The 20,287-nt window shown below is 36.0% G+C and overlaps 1 protein-coding gene and 1 long non-coding RNA gene across 2 annotated transcripts in view; both read right to left on the bottom strand.

The window, feature by feature from the left end:
- The window catches only part of LOC148132379 (uncharacterized), a 531,004-nt gene that overhangs the window by 392,715 nt on the left and 118,002 nt on the right, over nt 1-20,287 (bottom strand). The gene's annotated exons all lie outside the window — the stretch shown is intronic.
- FBXO40 (F-box protein 40) overlaps nt 2,301-20,287 on the bottom strand; it is a 31,907-nt gene continuing 13,920 nt past the window's right edge. Inside the window, exons 4-6 of the mRNA XM_026675422.2 lie at nt 14,785-14,814; nt 8,828-10,705; nt 2,301-3,079 (exon numbers count right to left, since the gene is read on the bottom strand). Coding sequence (XP_026531207.1) covers nt 2,834-3,079; nt 8,828-10,705; nt 14,785-14,787 — 2,127 coding nt within the window. The 5' untranslated portion in view covers nt 14,788-14,814 and the 3' untranslated portion in view covers nt 2,301-2,833. The remainder of the gene's footprint in view (nt 3,080-8,827; nt 10,706-14,784; nt 14,815-20,287) is intronic.

The raw sequence follows: 20,287 nt of genomic DNA, 5'->3' as shown, positions 1-20,287 counted from the left end.
GGAAAGATACATGCTCCGCATTACAAGACAAGATAGAAAGACCTGCATATGGATTAGAGAACAAACACAAATATACAATATCATCAAGAGAGTGAAATAATTGAAATGGAAATGGGCTGGTCATATAGAAAACATTTATTTATAGTAGGATATAATATAAACCTGAGCTATTTACTGCATGCACATTGAACTTGTTCTCTAAGAGGTCAAGGCAGTATAAGTAGCAGTTTCCTAATTTTATTTCTACAAGAAACCTAGTTGGATTAAGAAAATGGTTAATCCAAAGTAATTCATAGAACTCTGTGGTTGAATAGGGGTAGAATTCCAGTCTTCCCATTTCTTCCCATTTCATGTTAAATACACATGCATTGTAAGATGCAAATCTGAGTCCTCGGGACCACATACAATGGCTCCCCAGACCTAGATGCAGCCTTTATAGATCCTTCATATTTGCTGCTGAATTCTAAAATATTATGTTATGAAACTGAAAAAAATATGAAATATATAAAAGTGATCACATAAAGTATTTATTTAGATAATTTATGCATTGTCCAATCTTAACTTACAAGGGCATTCTCTTAAACAGCTCTCAAGGAACATTAAAGCTTTAAATAAAACAGCATTAAAGCATAATTAATATCAAACATACACACTAAAATAGTACTTTTAAATCCACATCCAAATGCATAACGAACATAAATGGAATCTGCTTGCTTGCAACAAGTTAGTGCATTCTGGGATAACAGATTAGACTTTCTTTCATTGAAGAAAGCTATCATATTCCCAATAATATGGACACCACTTGATGAGCCAAGAGGGACAATATGAAGGATCACATCAGGCATTAGGATCCACTAGGCAAGTAAGCAATGAATGGGGAGTGGAGTATGAATTTTGGGAATGTAAATCAGCATATATATTTTAAAAAGGAGAAATATAAAGAAAAGTTTAGGGACTCCGAGAACTCAGAGCAATTCTGAAAAGCAGAAAATTTTGGGACTTGGGCAACCAGGAAAAAAAGGGGCAGGAGAAAATATGCAGAGCTTTCTGCTTTCTTTTTCTTGTTTTCCATTTCTCTTCAGCCAATTCTCTATCTCCTGATCTCTACAAATGTAGACTCTGATGTCAGAGGTAATGAAATACAAAATAAGCAGCAAAATAAAAATAACGGGGGATCCAATGTCAACAAATGAATATTTTTTTTCCTTCAATTAAAGTGCTGTGTAAATCTTTGACATACTGTTTGAGGAAATTTTCCAGTCAGAGCTTTCTAGTGGTTAAGAAGGTTGAATTGAGAGAACTGATGATGAAAGTGAGAACTGAACCCAAGTAATATATTGCATAGTTTTTATTGCAATAATTGAGGAAGAACCCAAACAATTAATTAAACCTTAGGTCTAACATATTCATGTTCTACCATGAAAAATAAGAACATTTAAAGTTTTAATGTGTCTAAAGTGTGAAAGAATACTCCATTACAATGTATCTTTTAGATCTGATAGCCATTCCTTCTTTGATGCTCTCTGAGCTTATATTAAAATAAGAGCAAACCCCAGTCCCTACTTGCACTGATGATGTTACCTAGTTTGATAATGAAATGTCTGCACGAAAACCACCAAGCTCAGAGGACCCCACAGTTCAACCCTGAATTACAAATATTATCTTCTATTGATACCTTCCACTATCTTACCTAAGACTTTAATAAAAATATTAATGAGTAATAAATATTAATGAGCCCTATATGGAAAATAGGGCTCCCATAAAAGTATGTGATTTAATTGAAAAGTAATGTGTTAAACGTTCAAGATATAAATGAATATCAATACTAATGAATAGATTTGTATAATTTTCGATAACATAGTATAATTCTAGAATGTACCAGACAGAATCCCAATGTAAGTTATGTGTTTTATATTAAGTATTATAAATATAGGGGAGAGAGATAAAGGCATCATACTCCATATAGTGTACAGGAGAAGTTTTTCTTCTTTTTTAAAGAAGAAAAATAAATAGATGGCTGGAAATAGAACAGACAAAGAATAATAAATATTATGATCTGAATTGAGAGGAGATAAATAAAATAAAATTGAGAAAATTTAAAAGAGAGAAGTTATATAGAAAATTGAAAATGTTAATAAGATATGAAATGGTATATAAAAGAAATATGAATTTGAATTTGTGTCTGTACCAAGAGTTATAACCCGGGATTAAGCAACTTTCAGAAAGGAGATTTTTTTATGCTTTTATGTTTTGTGCTTTTGTGTATTTATGTATTGTATGTCTTGAAGAATTAATAAAACTTGAAAAAAATATTAATGAGTAAAGAGGTCCAGAATTGAAGCTTTTGGCACCTCACCCCACTTGATTCTTCATTCTACTTACATTATGTAAAAAATAAAGATATGTCTACCCCATTTTCCACAATCAATTAAACAAATAATCTAATAAAAAAGTAAATAATCAAGAAGAAGTCTAGCAAGACTTCTTGAGAAATCTATGCTGACCAATGTTATCAAACTGTTTTATAGAAGACCCTCTCCTCAGAGCTAAAGTAATTTTATTCCAATGCGCATTTGGCCGTTCAATTGGGTTAGTTTAGTTTTAACTACACTTAATTATATCTATTAATGGTTTTAATAATGTTGTTTTATATATTCATAAATAAAAAGTCCTCTAGAACTTCTAGAGTCAATGTAGGAACCAAACATTATAAAATTAGAGCACAGTATATTATCCTGACCAATCAGCAAACTATAAAAAAAAACCTTGTTAACCTATTAAAACAGACTATACAGTTCATTTCAAAGTATCCCAAATGCTTTGACATGTGCTTTCAGAAATCAGTGCAGTCTTCTTGAAATTTCTTGGAACCAGGTCCACATCCATGTCTGCATTTAAATGTGGAGACCAAATTCTCTTCTGTTTGTTCCTGACATATAAGCATGCTAGTAAGCAAAATAGGATCCTGTTTATGTTCCACTTCATTAAAAGGACACGTTTTCAAGTGTACAGCTATGGAAGCAATATCGCTGAGTTGCCACCTATCGATAGTGGAGAACAGGGTGCTAAATTTCCAGATCTAGAAAAAGAGATGAACAAAAGAGAGTAAGAAAATATCAGTATTGTGATAATAAGATCTTGCAAATAGCTCTTCCCTATATGAACCAAAGGAAAGTATGGACAATATTTGTATATTAATTATTTCAATAACTTTGAAAACAGGAAAGTGTTTATGTATTTTATTCATTAAATTTATGTGGCCACCGATCTCATTGAAAGAATAAATACTCTCTGGTTTTTAAAAAAATGAAAGATAGTATCAATTATAGGAATTAAACACCTCTTTGATTTTAACAAAATATTTAATGATGTGCTTTAGGTCAAAACACTAAAAATCCAGCATCTATTTTTTTTTTTAGATGTTGAAAAAGCATTTTATATGATTTCTTTAAAACTCTTGGACAAGTACTGGTTAACATGGACATCGATAGTTTTGTAGTCTGCATTGATTTTTTTTAAACCTCTAAGTCATATGTTACTACCTTTTTAAAAGAGCATTTCAGAATTAGAGATTTTAGTCAAACACCAGATGTTCACTATTGTGCTTGTCAGGAAAACTATGCTATCTGTGGTATCTGTTGATAAATAAAATATTCTCTATAGGAGGAAATATTTTTTATTTTAATGTGATTCCTAGGCCCATTTTTGATCTATGTAGTTACCATCTGATGTTGATATAACAAGTTGTTGGTTAAATGCTTTAATTGAGATGGTTGGAAATTATAGTAAAATTTCTAGATAACTTTAGCTATGGATGTGGTACGGGTACAGATGTTAATATACTTCTTATTTGAATGTTCTTGTTTCCCTGATTCAAATACAAAATATATAATTCTTTGGATTCATGGAGGATCTAAATAAAATCCAACTTAGAACTAAACAGAAATTTCCTGACAGCGAGAACAATTAACCCAGAGGTCTCCCCGGTCTATGGACCAGCACCGATCCACGGCATGCCAGAAACTGGTCCATGCAAACAAGCGAAGCACCATCCGCGGCATGTAGGCAGCACATGAAACCACCCCTCCTCTGGTCTGCAGAAAACCTCTCTCCATGGAACCGGTCCCAGGTGCCCACTGAGGGGCCATTGAATTAACCAACGGAACGACTTACCTCCCAGAGCTATGGATGTTCTATTACTAGAGGTTTTCAAGAAAAGATTAGAAGCCATTTGTCTAAGATAGAATAAAGTATCCTGCTTGGACAGGAGATTAGACAAAAAGACCTCCAAGGTCCCTTCCAGCCCTATGATTCTATGATCTTTCCTATAGATGTTATCACCTAGCCAGGTTTGCAATAGGATATATTGTCCCTCAAATTGTCAATGTCTAAGTCATTTCATGTTTCAGGATTAACTGTAATGCACTGTTCTACCTGTGACAAAATTGATAATCAATATGGACCTCCAATTATAAAATCCTTGAACTTTGCATTGTTAACTGCCTAGTTGCCTCATTTTACACCAGTGGTAAGTTCTGACACATGTAAAAACAGTCCTACATATTGTACACTCTAATAATCCGAAGATGTAACCAAAGCATAGTCTTGACTCTTTCAGGGACTTTTGCAGCTGGTACTATAGTCATAATTACATAAAGATGCTCTTCGTTTAGCTGCTAATTATGTTCAGTGAGAGATAACAATCAAAGTGCATTGCCATACTACATATCTATTATTTCTGAGATAATATAATATCACACAAAATACGCAGTCTCCATGTACAGCTTCTACTGACTAATACCAATCCATCTTGTCTGGATTTAATTTCAGCTTTCTTTTTCCTAGCCTATGGTGATGGGAAACTTTAACTTGGCTCCTGTCTGGGAGAGAATCAGTGACAACACAGACATTCATGGTCAAGTCACATTTTAGACCTAGTTTAGAGAGATGCAAAATACCTTAGACTGGGGGACATCTCGAAGGAAGTAGTGATTTACCCTTTTTCCATGAAGCCATCATTTGCCCTTTATAAAGAAGGTTGTTGAGAATATGTTAGAATTCCAGTTGCAGAGAGCCCTGGAAGAAATGACCTGGCTATTTTAAAAATCTAATTGCTATGAAGTTGCTGATCCATTGTTTATTCCTTGAGCAGGAATTTTGAATTTGAATTTAAAGTACTTAGCTTGCATCCAGTAATAATCCACAGTATAACTACGTGATTGGAGGTTCTATGGGCCTATCACAATTGGCACATTTTGTATTTTGTCATAAATTTAAATTGCTAAAATTTTACATAGGCAATACATTTGGAAAACTTTTTTCTAATAATTTGGAAGCATGGCCCAAGATTCTGCACTACACTGCAGCATTGGAAATATTAAAGATTGATAGAATTGCTTTTGCTAGCAATGCTAATGCTGTTTATTTGCCAGAGGCATCATGTCAGTGCTCCAAAGGCTGAGGCAACCTGGCTGATTGGATTGTTTATACCAGAAGCAGCTGCTTTCTGTTCTTGGAGAAATGAACCAAGATATTGAAATTGTTCAGCTTGCTCAATCTGAACTCCATTAAAGTGGCCTGAGAGTTCTCAGTTATGAATATTTTGGTCTTGTCGGTATTAATGGTTAAGCCATGAGGATCAGCAGTTCTTACATCAAACAGAATGTTGTAGGCTTCTCTTTCAATCTCTCTTTCAATTAAAAATAATTCCTGTCAGCAAACATGAAATCTATGATAAATTCCTTGTCCAAATTTTATATTACAATGAGTAGCAAAGACTTTTCACATTATTGCATCTATCACAGAGTTGAGCAGCAAGGAATATGCAATGCACACTTGTTTCATACCTGCATATACAGTGCAGGGAAGCCTCCGGACATTTTGCCATTAACACAATGAGAACATTGTGATCCTCTATACCTCCTGCAGGAACCTACTCTTTTAGCAAGCACATCTTTGGCAGTGAGTGTTTTTTATGATGTTGGTTGACTTGATTCCATTAAATGCTACACAGCAGTGAGCCTCTTTCTATACTTGATGTGCTCCACAAACAAGTGTACAAATATTTGGTAATAACATCTTATTTCTTCTGAAGCTGGTTCTATTATTTTGTGATACTTTTACTGGTTTATTTTCATTAGTCCCTTGCCCACAACTGATAATAGGCTAAATTATTCATGTACTCCTGGGTGCAAAGTAATTGATTATAATCAATAGTGTTCTATTTTATGACTAAACATAGGGTTGTAACTTAGTAAGAGTTGGTTGAGATTCATATAAGCCTAGTAAAACCAGTCAGTCAGCCTATCCTCATTATGATTGTACCATGGACAATTTAGTTGCATATACTGCAGGAAAAAAATGAAATAAAACCTACGTTCTTATCAATATCTGTATTCATTTAATTTTTTCTATATGTTTGGATGATTCCTTTCTCAAGAAAAAAATAGAATGAACGAATAAAATAGTATCACCTTATAGTATATTTCTAACACCCAATTAAACATTACATTATTTACTGTATTAAATAAGAATATTCACAACAAAACGATTTGTAGTACTTCATAGCAAATGTGAAGTTTGTGTCATGCATATTATGAAATGTTACTGTGACCTGATATAAGCTCACTTATAAATTTAAGTGAACATAAGGTAACATAAAAAAACAAACAAATTAAAAATAACCTTTATAATAAAGCAAAGTTTAGAAATTTTGGGTACTTAGCAAAATGGCAGCTTTTGAGATTGGATACCAGAACTCGTAGAGGGTGATTATATGCCCGTCTAGTTAAAATGAATTATATGTATTTTGATTATTCATTTATTTTATTTATTTTTATTTGATTTGATTTGTCAATCGCTTACAACATAATAGGTATAAGTAAAAACATAGTTATGAATACATGGATACATATAAGAAAAATAAAAGAACAATAGGACAGGGACAGTAGGCACGTTGGTGCGCTTATGCACGCCCCCTACAGACCTCAGGAAAGGGATGAGGTCAATAGTAGACAGTCTAAGGTTAAAGTTTTTGGGGTTTGGGGAAGAAACCACAGAGTCAGGTAGAGTATTCCAGACATTGACCACTCTGTTGCTGAAGTCGTATTTCCTGCAATCATGTTTGGTGCAGTTAACCTTGAGTTTGTATCTATTGTGTGCTCTTGTGTTGTTATGGTTGAAGCTGAAGTATTCATTGACAGTTAAGTCATTGCAATGTATGATTTTATATACCATACTTAAATCAGACCGAAGACGGTGTAATTCAAGGTTTTCTAGGTCTAGAATTTCAAGTCTGGTGGCATAAGGTATTTATGTTTTATAGGCATAAAACATAAAGGATATGGATTCACAATCTTTGTTCAAACATACTATTTATAATAATATATGATTAAACTTCAGTGGAACTCTTGTTAAAGAGGTAGACTTGACGGTAAACTGCTGTTATATTCATGCATATGTCTACCTAGTTTTTTTGAAAGCATTATGTAAGTGACTTATGCCATTGACTTCTTTAAGGGAGGTTGGTTGTTTTTTTTTAATATTCCAAGGCTATTTATCACTAGTATTTCCTGGGGGTCCCCCATTTAAGCACAACCTGATCAGATCCTGCTTAGCTTTTAAAGATAAATCAGGGTTGAACAGGTTTTGCTACTTAGATCAATGGAGCTGTTATCACAATGTTTTATCAGTTAGTTACATAATTTTTATTTTCATTTATCAAATTTTTAAATCACACATGTCCCTCACAAAGGCAAGCAATTTTAAAAGGCAAGGGAACAGCTTTCAATGCAGCCTCATGCACACTGCAATACATAACTGTTTGTCACTGAGATAAAAAAAATGGAGCTTGGAATCTAAAGTATGCAAAGAGGATTACCTCATGAATTGGGGGCTATGGTTTGGCCAATTATTTTGAAATTTGTCATTTGGAAACTCTGACCTTTCATTTGAGAAGTTTAAGTCAAATTCTATAATCATGCAATTCTGCTTGTCACAGGATTGTTTAAACTATAGTATGTTCATGTTTAACTAAAATTACAGGTAGTCCTTGACTTATGACTACAACTGAGCCCAAAATTTCTGTTACTAAGTGAGACATTTCTTAAGTGAGTTTTGCCCCACTTTACAATCTTTCTTGCCATAAGTTGTTAAGTGAATCACTGCAGTTGTTCAGTTAGTAACCTGGTTGTTAAGTATATCTGGCTTCCCCACTGATTTTGTTTGTCAGAAAGGTGATCTCATGATCCAGGACATTGCAAGTCATAAATATCAGTTAATTGCCAAGTGCCTGAATTTTGAACACATGACCATGGAGATGAGGCAAATGTTGTAAATGTGAAAAATAGTCATAAGTTACTTTTTTCAGTACCATTGTAACTTTGGACAGTCACTAAATGAGTAAGTTGAGGACTACCTGCACTTTGTGATGCTAAAATATGCATAACTTAGAAGCCAAATATAAATATCCCCCTGTCCTTCTATTTGGATAATTCTGCTGTACTTGTCAGCTTGGAAGCCATTTTTCTTTGAGGCTTCTGGGCTGCCACATTCAGTCCCTGGGAATTTGGGAGGGGGGATTTCAAAGGAACGGTGGAAGATTAGCCACAACAACATTCCTTTCTCAGAAAGTCAAGAACATGTTACCCTGCACCTGGAGGGGAGTGACTGGGAATAGTTTCCAGTTGGAACGAAGTGAGAATTAGACAATGTGATGGACAGTTGGGTGCAAGGGTTGGATTTTGGGGGTTTTTTTTGGGTTAGGGAAAACCTGGAACTCTCAGATACTTGGAATGCTGATAGTACTTTTGGTACCCCCAGCGCTTACCTTTCCACAGACTCTCCACGATGTTCTTCCATGAGAATATCTTTTCTTTTCCCATAGCAGAAAAACCATTCCTCTTTCATGGAGCAAAGTAGCACAGATATCCCTCATCTGTACTGACACCTGAGCCAGCTGAGACAAGCTAACACTATCCAAAAATCCAGCAATGTATTTCAGAATCTCCAAGGGAAGACTAGTTAGAGCAATCCTTTCAATCCTTTGTCTACCTCTTATACTTTTCTTGGCTTCTGAGAGCACAGGATCAATCTCTGGCTTAACAGCAAATGCCATGAGGTGCTGGTTGTAGATAACATTTGTCTTTTGCTCAGAAGGATGCCAAGGATATTGAACAAAAGTGCATCCCAAATAGGCAAGTGGGCAGCGACGCTGGAACCACCCATCTAGGGAGGACTGGATATCTGCATGAACATTCTTGAAATGTGAAGAAAATTCATCTCTCCTAAAAAAGTGGTTGCAAGAGAATGTAAATGCAGAGCTGCTTTTGTTGTATCTTTGGGTAACACTCTCACTATGGAGCTGTAGATGGAGGTCCGGTGGATCTTTTGTATCCAAAATATCTGCTAGAACAGCTTTTGAAGAAAAAGGTTGGGCAACAAAGCTGTATGTTTGAGTCCCGAAATCCACATATAAGGCATCAGTGGACTTTGTTTTAGATATCTCATGACCTTTTAGTTCCTTCTCAAGAGCGCACAACAGTGTGGTTTTTATTGTGTTTGATTTGGGAAGTTCTTCAACACCTATGTCCAACTCTGAAGTATCCAGGGATACGCTCTTACCTGGCTTTTTATGTGCCACAGCATCCCCAAGCTTTGCTCTTTTGCCACAGTAACTAAGTGGTGGTCTGAAGGTGGTCTCAGTCTTCAGTTCCTGAGCTTCCAGGTTTCCATATACAAAGTCTTTTTCTCTGGGAGTGCAAGCAGCCATCTGACCAAAATGTATGAGCATCCTTCCATGGTGCACCAAGTACATGTTATACTCCCCAACAGGAACTTCATTCTTCAGTCTCTCTAGCACTCCATCTTGCCATGGAGCCAACCCTGTTTTTTCAGCTGCTAAATTGATTTGATGGATTTTGTTTTTTTCAGTGCCTTCTGTACTGCTGGTTTCTGCCACAGTGTTATCAGAATCATGTTCTTTACATGGAGATCCACTTTCAGATGCATTTTTTGTATTTCTGGTTGACAGGTCTGATACCTGGCATGCTTTAAATTCTTTACTAAACATAGTTTCCCAGCTTTTGTAACCAGTCAAATCCACCCCTTCTTTAGTTTTCGCCAGATTTTCACGTTCCTGTTGGGTGAGCACAGCTGCCTCAGCTTCATTTGTTGTGCTCTGTTCAGCAATTCCTCCAACAGCTTTTTCTTCAAAGCAGTCAATATCATCTGTTGTTTCTTCCAGGGTACAAGCCCCTCTGCATTCTGGGAAAAGCTCAGCCATTTTGAGTGCTTTAAAGAGAGCTGCCTGATCTCTCAGAGCTATGGCTACATCCAGGCACTCTTCCTTGGGCTGTTGCTTCATAATGTTCTCATGAAGAATGGCTTCAGAATCTGTACATGGCCAACGGTTCCATTCCATAGAACAGGAAACTACGCTGGCAGGGCAAACTTGGAGATGTTTTGCCACTTTAAAACGGGCCATTGTAAAAGGGCAGCCATAAATAGAATTAAGGCATGAAACTTGTTCCAGGGGACACAGGAGTTTATGATCATCCTCTTTGCACATATGAAAAACAGCACCACAGTGAGAGTGGCAACTGATCACCACACATGAGACTGAAGGCTCTGCTGGAGCTTGGCAGTATTTGTTGAAACACTTCTCACAGTGCTTATGTAGTCCAAGTGGAGTCCGCCGCCTGCTAATCTAAAAGAAGGCAGGGGGAAAAAAGAAAAGCAAGTATTCAAAGCATTTAGGAACACTGAAACAATGTTTATAGATAAAAGAATTCTGCATGTTGAAATGTAAATGAAATGTTTTACACAAAAAAAGATTTGGCAGATAACCAGCCATTTTCAAAATAACGATGAGATGTAGCTACAACTCTGCAAATTTTTAATATAAAAATCAAGTAACTATTCATCCATAACCAATAAGAAAATTACGACTGTCTGAATCATCGCAAAACATGAATCCTGAACCTACAGTGAAATTAGAATAGAATAAAACAGAAATGTTATTGTCACTTTAAATGTACACTAACCAGCATACATTAAAATGAAATTTCGTTGAATTCAGCTTTCAAAAGATAACCATTATGTATATACACACATATATATGACACAGAGAAATATCAAAGTCTAGTTCAAATGTATACATGTGAATAGTGAAAAAAAAAGAATCCTGAAAATTTACAATAAGGAACAAAGCTGTTAAAAAATCTAGTAGTCTTGCTATAAATATCTCCTCCCAGAGGGAGCTACAGACTGTGAAGTGGGTGTTTGGAGTTTCTAACGATACTTTGAGCTCTAAGCACATAGCATTTGTAAACAGTATCCTGAATAATGGGAAGCGAGCTTCCTACAATCTTCTCAGCTGTCCTTACTATTCTCTGTATGGACTTTCTATCTGAGGCACTGCTACCACCAAATCAAATTGATGCACTTGTTAAAATGCTCTCAATCATGCCTCTGTAAAAAGTAGCCAGGACAGAAAGAGAAAGATGTGTTCTCCTCATCCAACGCAGGGAATGCAGATGCTGCTTTGCATGCTTCACTAAGGATGACATGTGGAGAAACCAGTTCAGAGACCAGTTAGTTATCTGCACCCCAAGATACTTAATACTACTGACCACTTCCACAGCCGATACAAAGCCTTGATACAAAGTGGAATATGACTATGCCGCTCTTTTTAAAATCAACAATGATCTCCTTTGTTTTGTTCACATTCAAAACTGGGTTATTTTTATTGTACCAGTCCACCAAAGCCTCCACCTCCTCCCTATAAGAATCTTCATTGTCATCCTGGATAAGCCCCACCACTGCTGTATGGTTCGCATACTTCACAATATGATTCATAGTAGACCTGACACAGCATTTAGGGTCATCAAGGTGAACAGTAACAAATTCACAGCCGTGTGGGGAACCTATACTCAAGGAGATGGAATTGGAACTTTCCTTCCAACTTGCACAAACTGGCGCCCATCAATAAGGAAATCAAGTATCCAGTTACATAAAGAAGTATTAAAATCTAATAGGCCCAGTTTGTTCACCAAATGCTGAGGAATGATTGTGTTGAACACCGAACCAAAGTCAACAAACAGCATTTGCACATGAGTATTCTTCTCCAGGTGTGTCAAGCTAAGATGAAGCATGCAAGAAAGTGCATCATCTATAGAGTGGTTCTTCTGATAAGCACACTGTAATGTGTCAAATGTAGGGGGAAGGCATGAAACAATATAGTCCTTTAACAATCACTCAAAACACCTCATCATAATGGAAGTGAGAGCAACTGGACAGTAATTATTAAGGCATGTAATTATATTTTTGGGGGGAGACTGGTACAATGATAGCAGTCTTAAAACATGATGTAATCAAGGCCTGACGCTGTGAAAGATTGAACATATCTGTAAGAACAGAGGCTAGCTGGTCAGCACATACCTTAAGTATTTGCCCAGGTGCTGAAATTTATTTCCCCATTACCCAAAGCTACTTTCTCTTTTAAATGTGGTTGTCCGCCTACAATAAAAGAAGAAGCAACCAGTGTTTGACCAACATTTAATTGGAGAAATAAGGCCTAAACTGAACCTGGAAGTATATTACAGTTAATCTTTGACTTAGTAGCACAATTGAGCCCAACATTTCCATTGTTAAACAAGGCAGTTGTTGGGTTATGCCCCATTGTGACCTTTTTGCCACAGTTGATGAGCAAATCACTGCAGTTAAGTGAATCCAGCTGTTGTTAAGCAAATCTGACTTATCCCATTGACATTGCATGTTGGAAGCCAGCTGAAAAGGTTACAAATGCTGATCACATGGCTTTGGTACAGTGCAACTGTCATAAGTACCTGCCAGTTGCCAAGCACCCAAATTTGATCACATGACCATGAGGATACTGCAACAGTCATAAGTGTGAAAACTGGTCATAGGTCACTTTTTTCTGTGCCATTATAACTTTGAACAGTTTGTGATCTATTTTCTGTTTTTCTTCTCTACATAGCACTTAGACAAAAAAAAAAAAATCAACAAGTAGTCCTTAATGGTATTATATCTACATGGAGGGAAGCAAGCAGTGGGGTGCCACAAGGTTCTGTCTTAGGCCCAGTACTCTTCAATATCTTCATAAATGACTTAGATAAGGGAATAGAAGGAGAACTTAGCAAATTTTCAGATGATACTAAGCTGGCAGGAATAGCCAATACCCTGGACAGATCAATCTTGACAGACTTGAACACCGGGCCCCATCTAACAAAATGAAATTCAATGTAAAGAAGTCTTACACTTAGGCAAGAAAAACCAAAAGTACACATATATACTGGGTGAAATCAGGCTTAATAGCAGTAACTGTGAGTGGGATCTTAGAGTCTTAGTGGACAACCAATTAAATGCAAGCCAACAGTGAGTGGCGGCAGCCAAAAAAGCCAATGCAATCCTAAATTGCTTTAACAGAAAGGAATACAATCAAGATCGACTGAGGTACTAATACCAGTCTATAAAGCCTTAGGAAGACCACACCTAGAATACTGCATCCAGTTTTGGTCACCATGCTATAAAAAGATATTGAGTCTCTAGAAAGAGTGCAGGGAAGAGCAACAAAGATGATTAGGGGATTGGAGACTAAAACATAAGATGAACGGTTGCAGGAATTGGGCATGGCTAGTCTAGTGAAGAGAAGGATCAGGATAGACAGGATAGACAGGATAGACAGGATAGCAGTGGTCCAATATTTGAGGGGTTGCCACAGAGAGGAAGGGGTCAAGCTATTTTCCAAAGCACCTGAAGGCCAGACAAGGAATAATGGATGGAAACTGAACAAGAAGAGATTCACCTGGAAATAAGAAGAAATTTTCTAACAGTGAGAGCAATCAACCAGTGGAACAGCTTGCCTTCAGAAGTTGTGGGAATTTTATCTGTAGAAGCTTTCAAGAAGAGACTGGACTGTCACCTGTCAGAAATGGTGTAGGCTTTCCTGCTTGGGTGGAGGGTTGGACTAGATGACCTACAAGGTCCCTTCCAAATCTGTTAATCTGTTAAAGATCACTGCTGCAAGTGTAGTAATATGTAGATGGACTGTTTGAATATACCAGTGGATCATTTGGGAAGAAAAAAGGAATAAGCAAAAAACAAGGAGATAAGAAGAAAGCAAGAAAATGTCTTAATTGTCCTCTTAACAGATTAAGCAACTTGAAACAGGTTATTTACATTAATTACATTAATTTGCATTCTTTTACTGAGTAGGGAATTGAGATTTAGACATCATAAAATTTCAAATTATAGAAATTTGCTCATTTCTACATCTAATTGTTTAACTATAGTTGAGGACTTCCAGAGTTGCTTAAATGACTGGCCATATAGATTTTTTTAAACAATTTATACTCATCAGCACAAAAAGCAATTAGCATCAGATAGCTATTTTCTATAAAGACAGGGTTATGAAATTATTGAACTATCAATTATTATTGGATTAATATCCCATTTCTTCATTTAGGAAGTAGAGAAAATAAGAAGCTGAGAAACAGAAATTTAACAGAAGCCCACTCATCATTCATAACATGGTTTTTTGTTTCTGTATGAAAGTGGCCATTGTAGTTCATTTAATAAACCAGAGAAACAAACATGATTTAGCAGACTATGCCAACTCAGTTAACATTTGAGAGACTTTACCTGCTGGCAATTATTATAGAGAACCATTATTAGATCACCACCTCAAACAAAACTGAAGGGTAAATGACACTAACAAAAAAACACATTTTTTCTTTATAACTATTATTTTTCAAATGTACCTACCATAGTTCCAGTCAGTTGTCTTTGATGTCTCTGGAAGAAAAATTAAAATAGTTAATCAAAAGAGATCAGCTCCTTCCTGAAATTTAAAATGAGATGTGTGATACTGCATTTAAAGAGATACTATTGAAAAGCAATACCAAAAGTATGGTTTTAATGCCATTAGCTTACAGATTGTATTTGACATTTTATTATTAGAATAAAAGGAGAAGGATAAAAGATAAATTTACCAGAATTCCTAGGATGGCTTGAGAGTCTATTCCCCTTGAAAATTATACCTATTCCTTGCATGGAATAGGTATAATTATATAAGGCAAGGCCCAACAGTTGTGCATGTCAGCACTTAAACAGCAATTAATATAATTTGGGCAGGGGCAGTTAACACAGTAATAATGAATCCCTACTTCTTTCTCCCAGTCAAGACCAACAGTAGAATAAAGAAGGAATTTTGAGCCAACCAGATCCATATATATATTTTGTAATGTCACCCTATTAGTGATTACATGTTTTTGTTAAATCAAAGTGAATGTGGGTCTCCTCATTCTTAATACTATGATATTGCAATAGATTGACTATAATAAACATTTACTTTTCCTCCTAGAAGCAGAAAAGCCACACATTCTGACATACAGTAAACTCTTCAATGCTATTAGTTGGCTACATAATGAGTTTACAACTTCCTCCATAGTGTAATTGATGCTTTCAATGCTAGGATTACTAGGAGTAAAACTAATTAATTGATTTAAACCCAGAGACAAAAATGCAACTGACTATCCATTGTTCATGTTTCTGCATTTAAAAAGATATGCAACTTTTAAGATATGCAATAATATGAAATAATTTGCATATACGATATGTAAAAAATATGCAATATGTAAATGGACTCCTCTCAGAAATTTTCATGCTGTTCCACATATGATTAAGTATAACTGACTTTGTGATCATGTCCATACTGAAGATGGAAAGCTTCACCAGATGACATTCTCATTATTATTAGCCATTAAGGTTTGAGCACTTTTAAAAAGGTTGCTATTTCAGATTATGATATTGTTACTAAGTCAGTTTGACAAAAAGAATTAAGTGAGATTGCATTTGCATAATAGTAATATAAACAAATATTTACTTTTCCAAATAAATACTTTTCAGATGAATTATTTCAAAATATTGTTTGAAATTTAAACAACATATGTGTCAGCCTCAAGATATCTTCCATAATATATATTCTGCATCCTAACTATTGCATCTTCTGTGCTGCTATGCAAATCTATTTCTTTCGGCTGTCATTAGCAACGGAGGGAGGGGGGGACTTGGAGGGGAAGAAAGCTGGAGGTGTTTTGCATTCCTTTGCTGTGGTTAGCAAGGGGAGGGGGATTCCTTTCTTTAACTTTCCATTTCTTGGCTAGCTTCTATCCCCTTTGCGCAACTGCGAACTTTTATCAAAATATGTCAAGGTCAACTGACAGAAGCCTCATCACCACCACCACCACCACCGGGAGATGGCCACATGATCTTATTCAGAACTTTTAATTGGAAGAGTCATTTGGACTTTGGGGGGTGGGAGCATTTCCATTCCTTTGTATATGTCATCTGCCCGCCAATTTCTCAGATTCGGAATTAAATCTGTAGCTTTCACTTTATTTTCCAGTAAAAGGATAATTTTGCTCTAACCCATGGAGTCTGAGTATTTCTTTCTTGGGATTTGAAGGGAGCACAGTCTGACAATATGAGACTCCTTTTTTTACATATTTCCATAGATAAGAAAGTATGTGAGACTTATTTCAACTAGTTGACTTGATAATTTATCAAATGCTCATAGTATATCAACTAATTTTATATACGACTTTGATAATTATCAATCAGATATATATTATCAGCATGCAATAATATGTGTTCAATGCCAGTTCCTTTTGTATTCAGAATATCCTTCAATTTCCATTAAGACAGGTCAATAGTCCCCAAACCTAATTTACTATAGGAGGAGATGAAAATCATCCTTGATGAATTCCACAGGGCATCCTGACAGATGAGGAAATAATTCATTTTGTAATATTCTTGGCTCAAATATTAATATAGCACATCTTAATGCAGTGAGTAAAAAAGGCAGCTGTTAAATTAAGATTTGTTCTGAAAATTTAAATTATTTTGATATCTCAGATATTCTGTACCAAGTTATAATGATCTCAGTTTTTCTTCTCTCATGGACCAGTCAACTAAGGGGTGGGATGCTAAAAAATATGTCAGGAATAAATCTGAATTGAAAAAAACAAATTCTTGTTGCAAAGAATTTAACTACCAAATCAAACTTTAGTCCTTACACTTATAGCATTTTCCATGTAGGGGAATTAAAAATTAGTTGAAATTGTCTTATAGTCCAAAAAAAGAAAAATTTCCAGCTATAATTACCTGGTCCATAACTACTACTCTAAAAATATTTAAAATATGTATATAAAAACCTGGAAAATGCTTAGTTAAGCCATATTAAATAATTCATGCAACTTGGTTCTATCTTTTGGAGCTTTTGATAACTACAACAACTTCTGAAAGAGAAGTATAAGACAATCACAGTTCATCAGCTCCCTGTATAATTAAAACAGAAACAATAAACAAGTCCAATGAATCATAATATTCTGCAGTTAGAAGGGACTATTAGGGTCATCTAGTCCAGGAGTGTCAAACTCATGTAGTCATGGGAGTATCACATGACGTATCATGACTTTTTCCCCCTTCGCAAAACCGGGCATGGGCGTGGCCAATGCGTGTCAAATCCAGCCCTCAGGCCACGTGTTTGACAGCCCTGATGTAGTTCAACCCTTTGAAACATGCAGGAAAATTATTCAAATCATCTTTGTGACATTACATTTTTATCTGTCTTCAAGTTAGTGTTATTATTATTATTAAATGTATTTGTCACTCATCTTGTAATTTGAGGCTTGTTGAACCCCTCATGACTGCCTGAACAAATCCCTACACTTTTCTTGGCAAGGTTTTGCAGGAGTAGATTGCCATGACATTCTTCCTAGAACTGAGAGAGAATCATTGGCCCAAGGTCATCCAGCTGGCTTCATGCATAAGATGAGATTAGAACTCCTGGTCCCTGGTTTCTAGTCTAATGCCTTAACTGCTAACCAAACCAGCTCCTGACATAACTTGTCTTGACTGTCTCTCTCTTCTTAAAAACTTCCAGAGATGAAGAATCACCAATTATTGTTAGTAGTAATGTCAGAAAGTGTTTTCCTTACATTTAAGCAAAATCTAAGTAGCTGCATATTGCATCCATTATTTCTGATCCTAGTTTCTGAGGCATTGGAGACTAGTTCTTGATCATCTTCCCTATGACATTCTTTTATGTATCTGACATTATGTCTTCCCTCAGTCTTCTTTTTACATTTCAGGTTCCATCAGCTATTCTTAAAGGACATGCTTTTAAGTCCTTGCATCATCTTTGCAACCATCCTTAGAAAGTGTTCTAACTTGCCCATACCACAGATTATACTGCTTTAAGTGTGATCTCATCAATGCACTAACTAAGCTGACTAAGTTGACAGATTTTTGCTAAACCAGTAAAACAATTAAAAATAGATGATCTCTGTTAAGGTATTGAGATTTAAGAGCTGACCAGTTGCTATAAGGCTGATGCAATGTAAGGCTGGTGCAATGAGAATGAATCAGCATTGGTATTGCCTTTTTAAGACTAAGGATGGCTCCACAGAAGTCTTTACCACTTTAAGAAGTATCTATATAACGGCAGCCATTAGAGAGTACGTTTTCTCTCCTTGTGTCCTATATCTATTGCAGAGTTCTCCGTGTAGTGTTAAGAAGATTGATTGCTTATCAGCAAGTTTGATTGCCTACCATATATATTACAGTATATGTCTTGTATATAAACCACTGTTAAATGTCTAAGCCTCTGTGTGCTGTGTTTTGTTCCTGGGTTGTCTCATTATAGTAGTCACGCTGCAAACGTTCTGACAATCTCTTTGCCGGTCAAGGAAATGTTAAGTAAATTAAGTATCCCTCCTTTTTCCATATTCATTGGGACCAGAATTGGAGTTGTAAATGGAATGAAACACCTTTTAGAGCTGTCATTTATTTTCTTGGTGAACAGGTCCAATGGAGGTCCTTCCCTGTGTCACTTACTGATATACAGTTGCTCTTTTCAGAGAATCTCTTCTGAGTGAAGTTCAGGAGGATGCTTTAGCTGTTCATTATAGTTTCTACCTTTGATCAAGTTAACTAAAGTGCTTTCATAAATGATCTTCTTGACACTTCTGTCACATTAACTTTCTTTATTAAAGCTCCAGTCTGTGATTCTTAAAATAACTAGCATGCTGATTGATACATAGCCATCTTGAGTGAGAAGAAGATGAGTAGGAAGAAAGAGAAGTTTAGTAGTACTAAATCAGTCTAAGTCTATTCATGCTGTTTATGATAAAAACCCAGGATACTTTTCAAATGTTCCCACTCTGAATGTTCTACAAGTATATCCACTATTTCTGAAGTGAAGCAGCTGTAACTGACTGCTAATTGTGTGAGTAACATGCCAGATGATAGTATATATCCAAATCTTCAATTTTATCAGTGACCTTGAAAAAGCAAAGCCAAAATAAACAGCTTTCAATGGTGGGCCAGGAAAAGAATTATTTATTAGAGGTTAGCCTCATTATTCATACAACATACAAATATTTTATCAAAGGATGAGCTTTCTGAAACTTTACAAGGGTTAATGAGTTTTTAAAAGATATTGTTAAACTATGGAACTGTTGAACCACTTTCTGCTCACACAAGTCTTTAACAGCTCGACTGGGCTACTGATATCTAGCAAAGTAATAAATCCAAATATTCCTCCCAAGAATTCAAGAACTATTCAGTTTAGTAATATCCCAATTTCATAAATTAAGAGCAAAAAAGCTGACCACAGCACACTTAAATCTACAGGTAGTCCTCGCCTCATGACCACAATTGAGGCAGGAACTTTGGTCATAAGTCATTGTGATCATAAGTCGAGTTACCACATGACTGTGTGCATTTTTGGGGGTCCTGGGCCTGTGTAACAACACAGGAGGTTACAACACAGGAGGCTGATAGACACACAGCCAATAAATACCTCAGCCACACATGTTCTTACAAAAAAGCCAGCCAATCTGCAAACATCAACTCCATCAACCAATCAAGAAATGACAACACAGCCAACCTCCCCACCAGTATATATAGGGAGACGGCAGCTCTGATCACGCTTTGCTCGCACAAGCATGAAGCCGAAAGCACCAGCCTGAAGATGGTGAGTAGGACCTTTTCGAAACGTTGCCAAGTTGCTCTCAATCTTACATGGGAAAAGACCCGAACATGCCAAAACCTGCATACCTGTACCCATGAAAATCTATGAAAACACACACACACACACACACACACGTTTACAACTGTAAATATACAACAGTGCTACCGTTTTGGCATTACATTTACCATGCATACAAAGATATTGCTAAACCATTAATTTTCATATTATTGA

The sequence above is a fragment of the Notechis scutatus genome, chromosome 2, assembly GCF_049901735.1.
Source record: "Notechis scutatus isolate UNSWTSFEM ecotype Mainland chromosome 2, rNotScu1.2, whole genome shotgun sequence".
NCBI classification, from domain to species: Eukaryota; Metazoa; Chordata; class Lepidosauria; order Squamata; family Elapidae; genus Notechis; species Notechis scutatus.
This window is presented reverse-complemented; position numbering and strand designations above follow the sequence as displayed.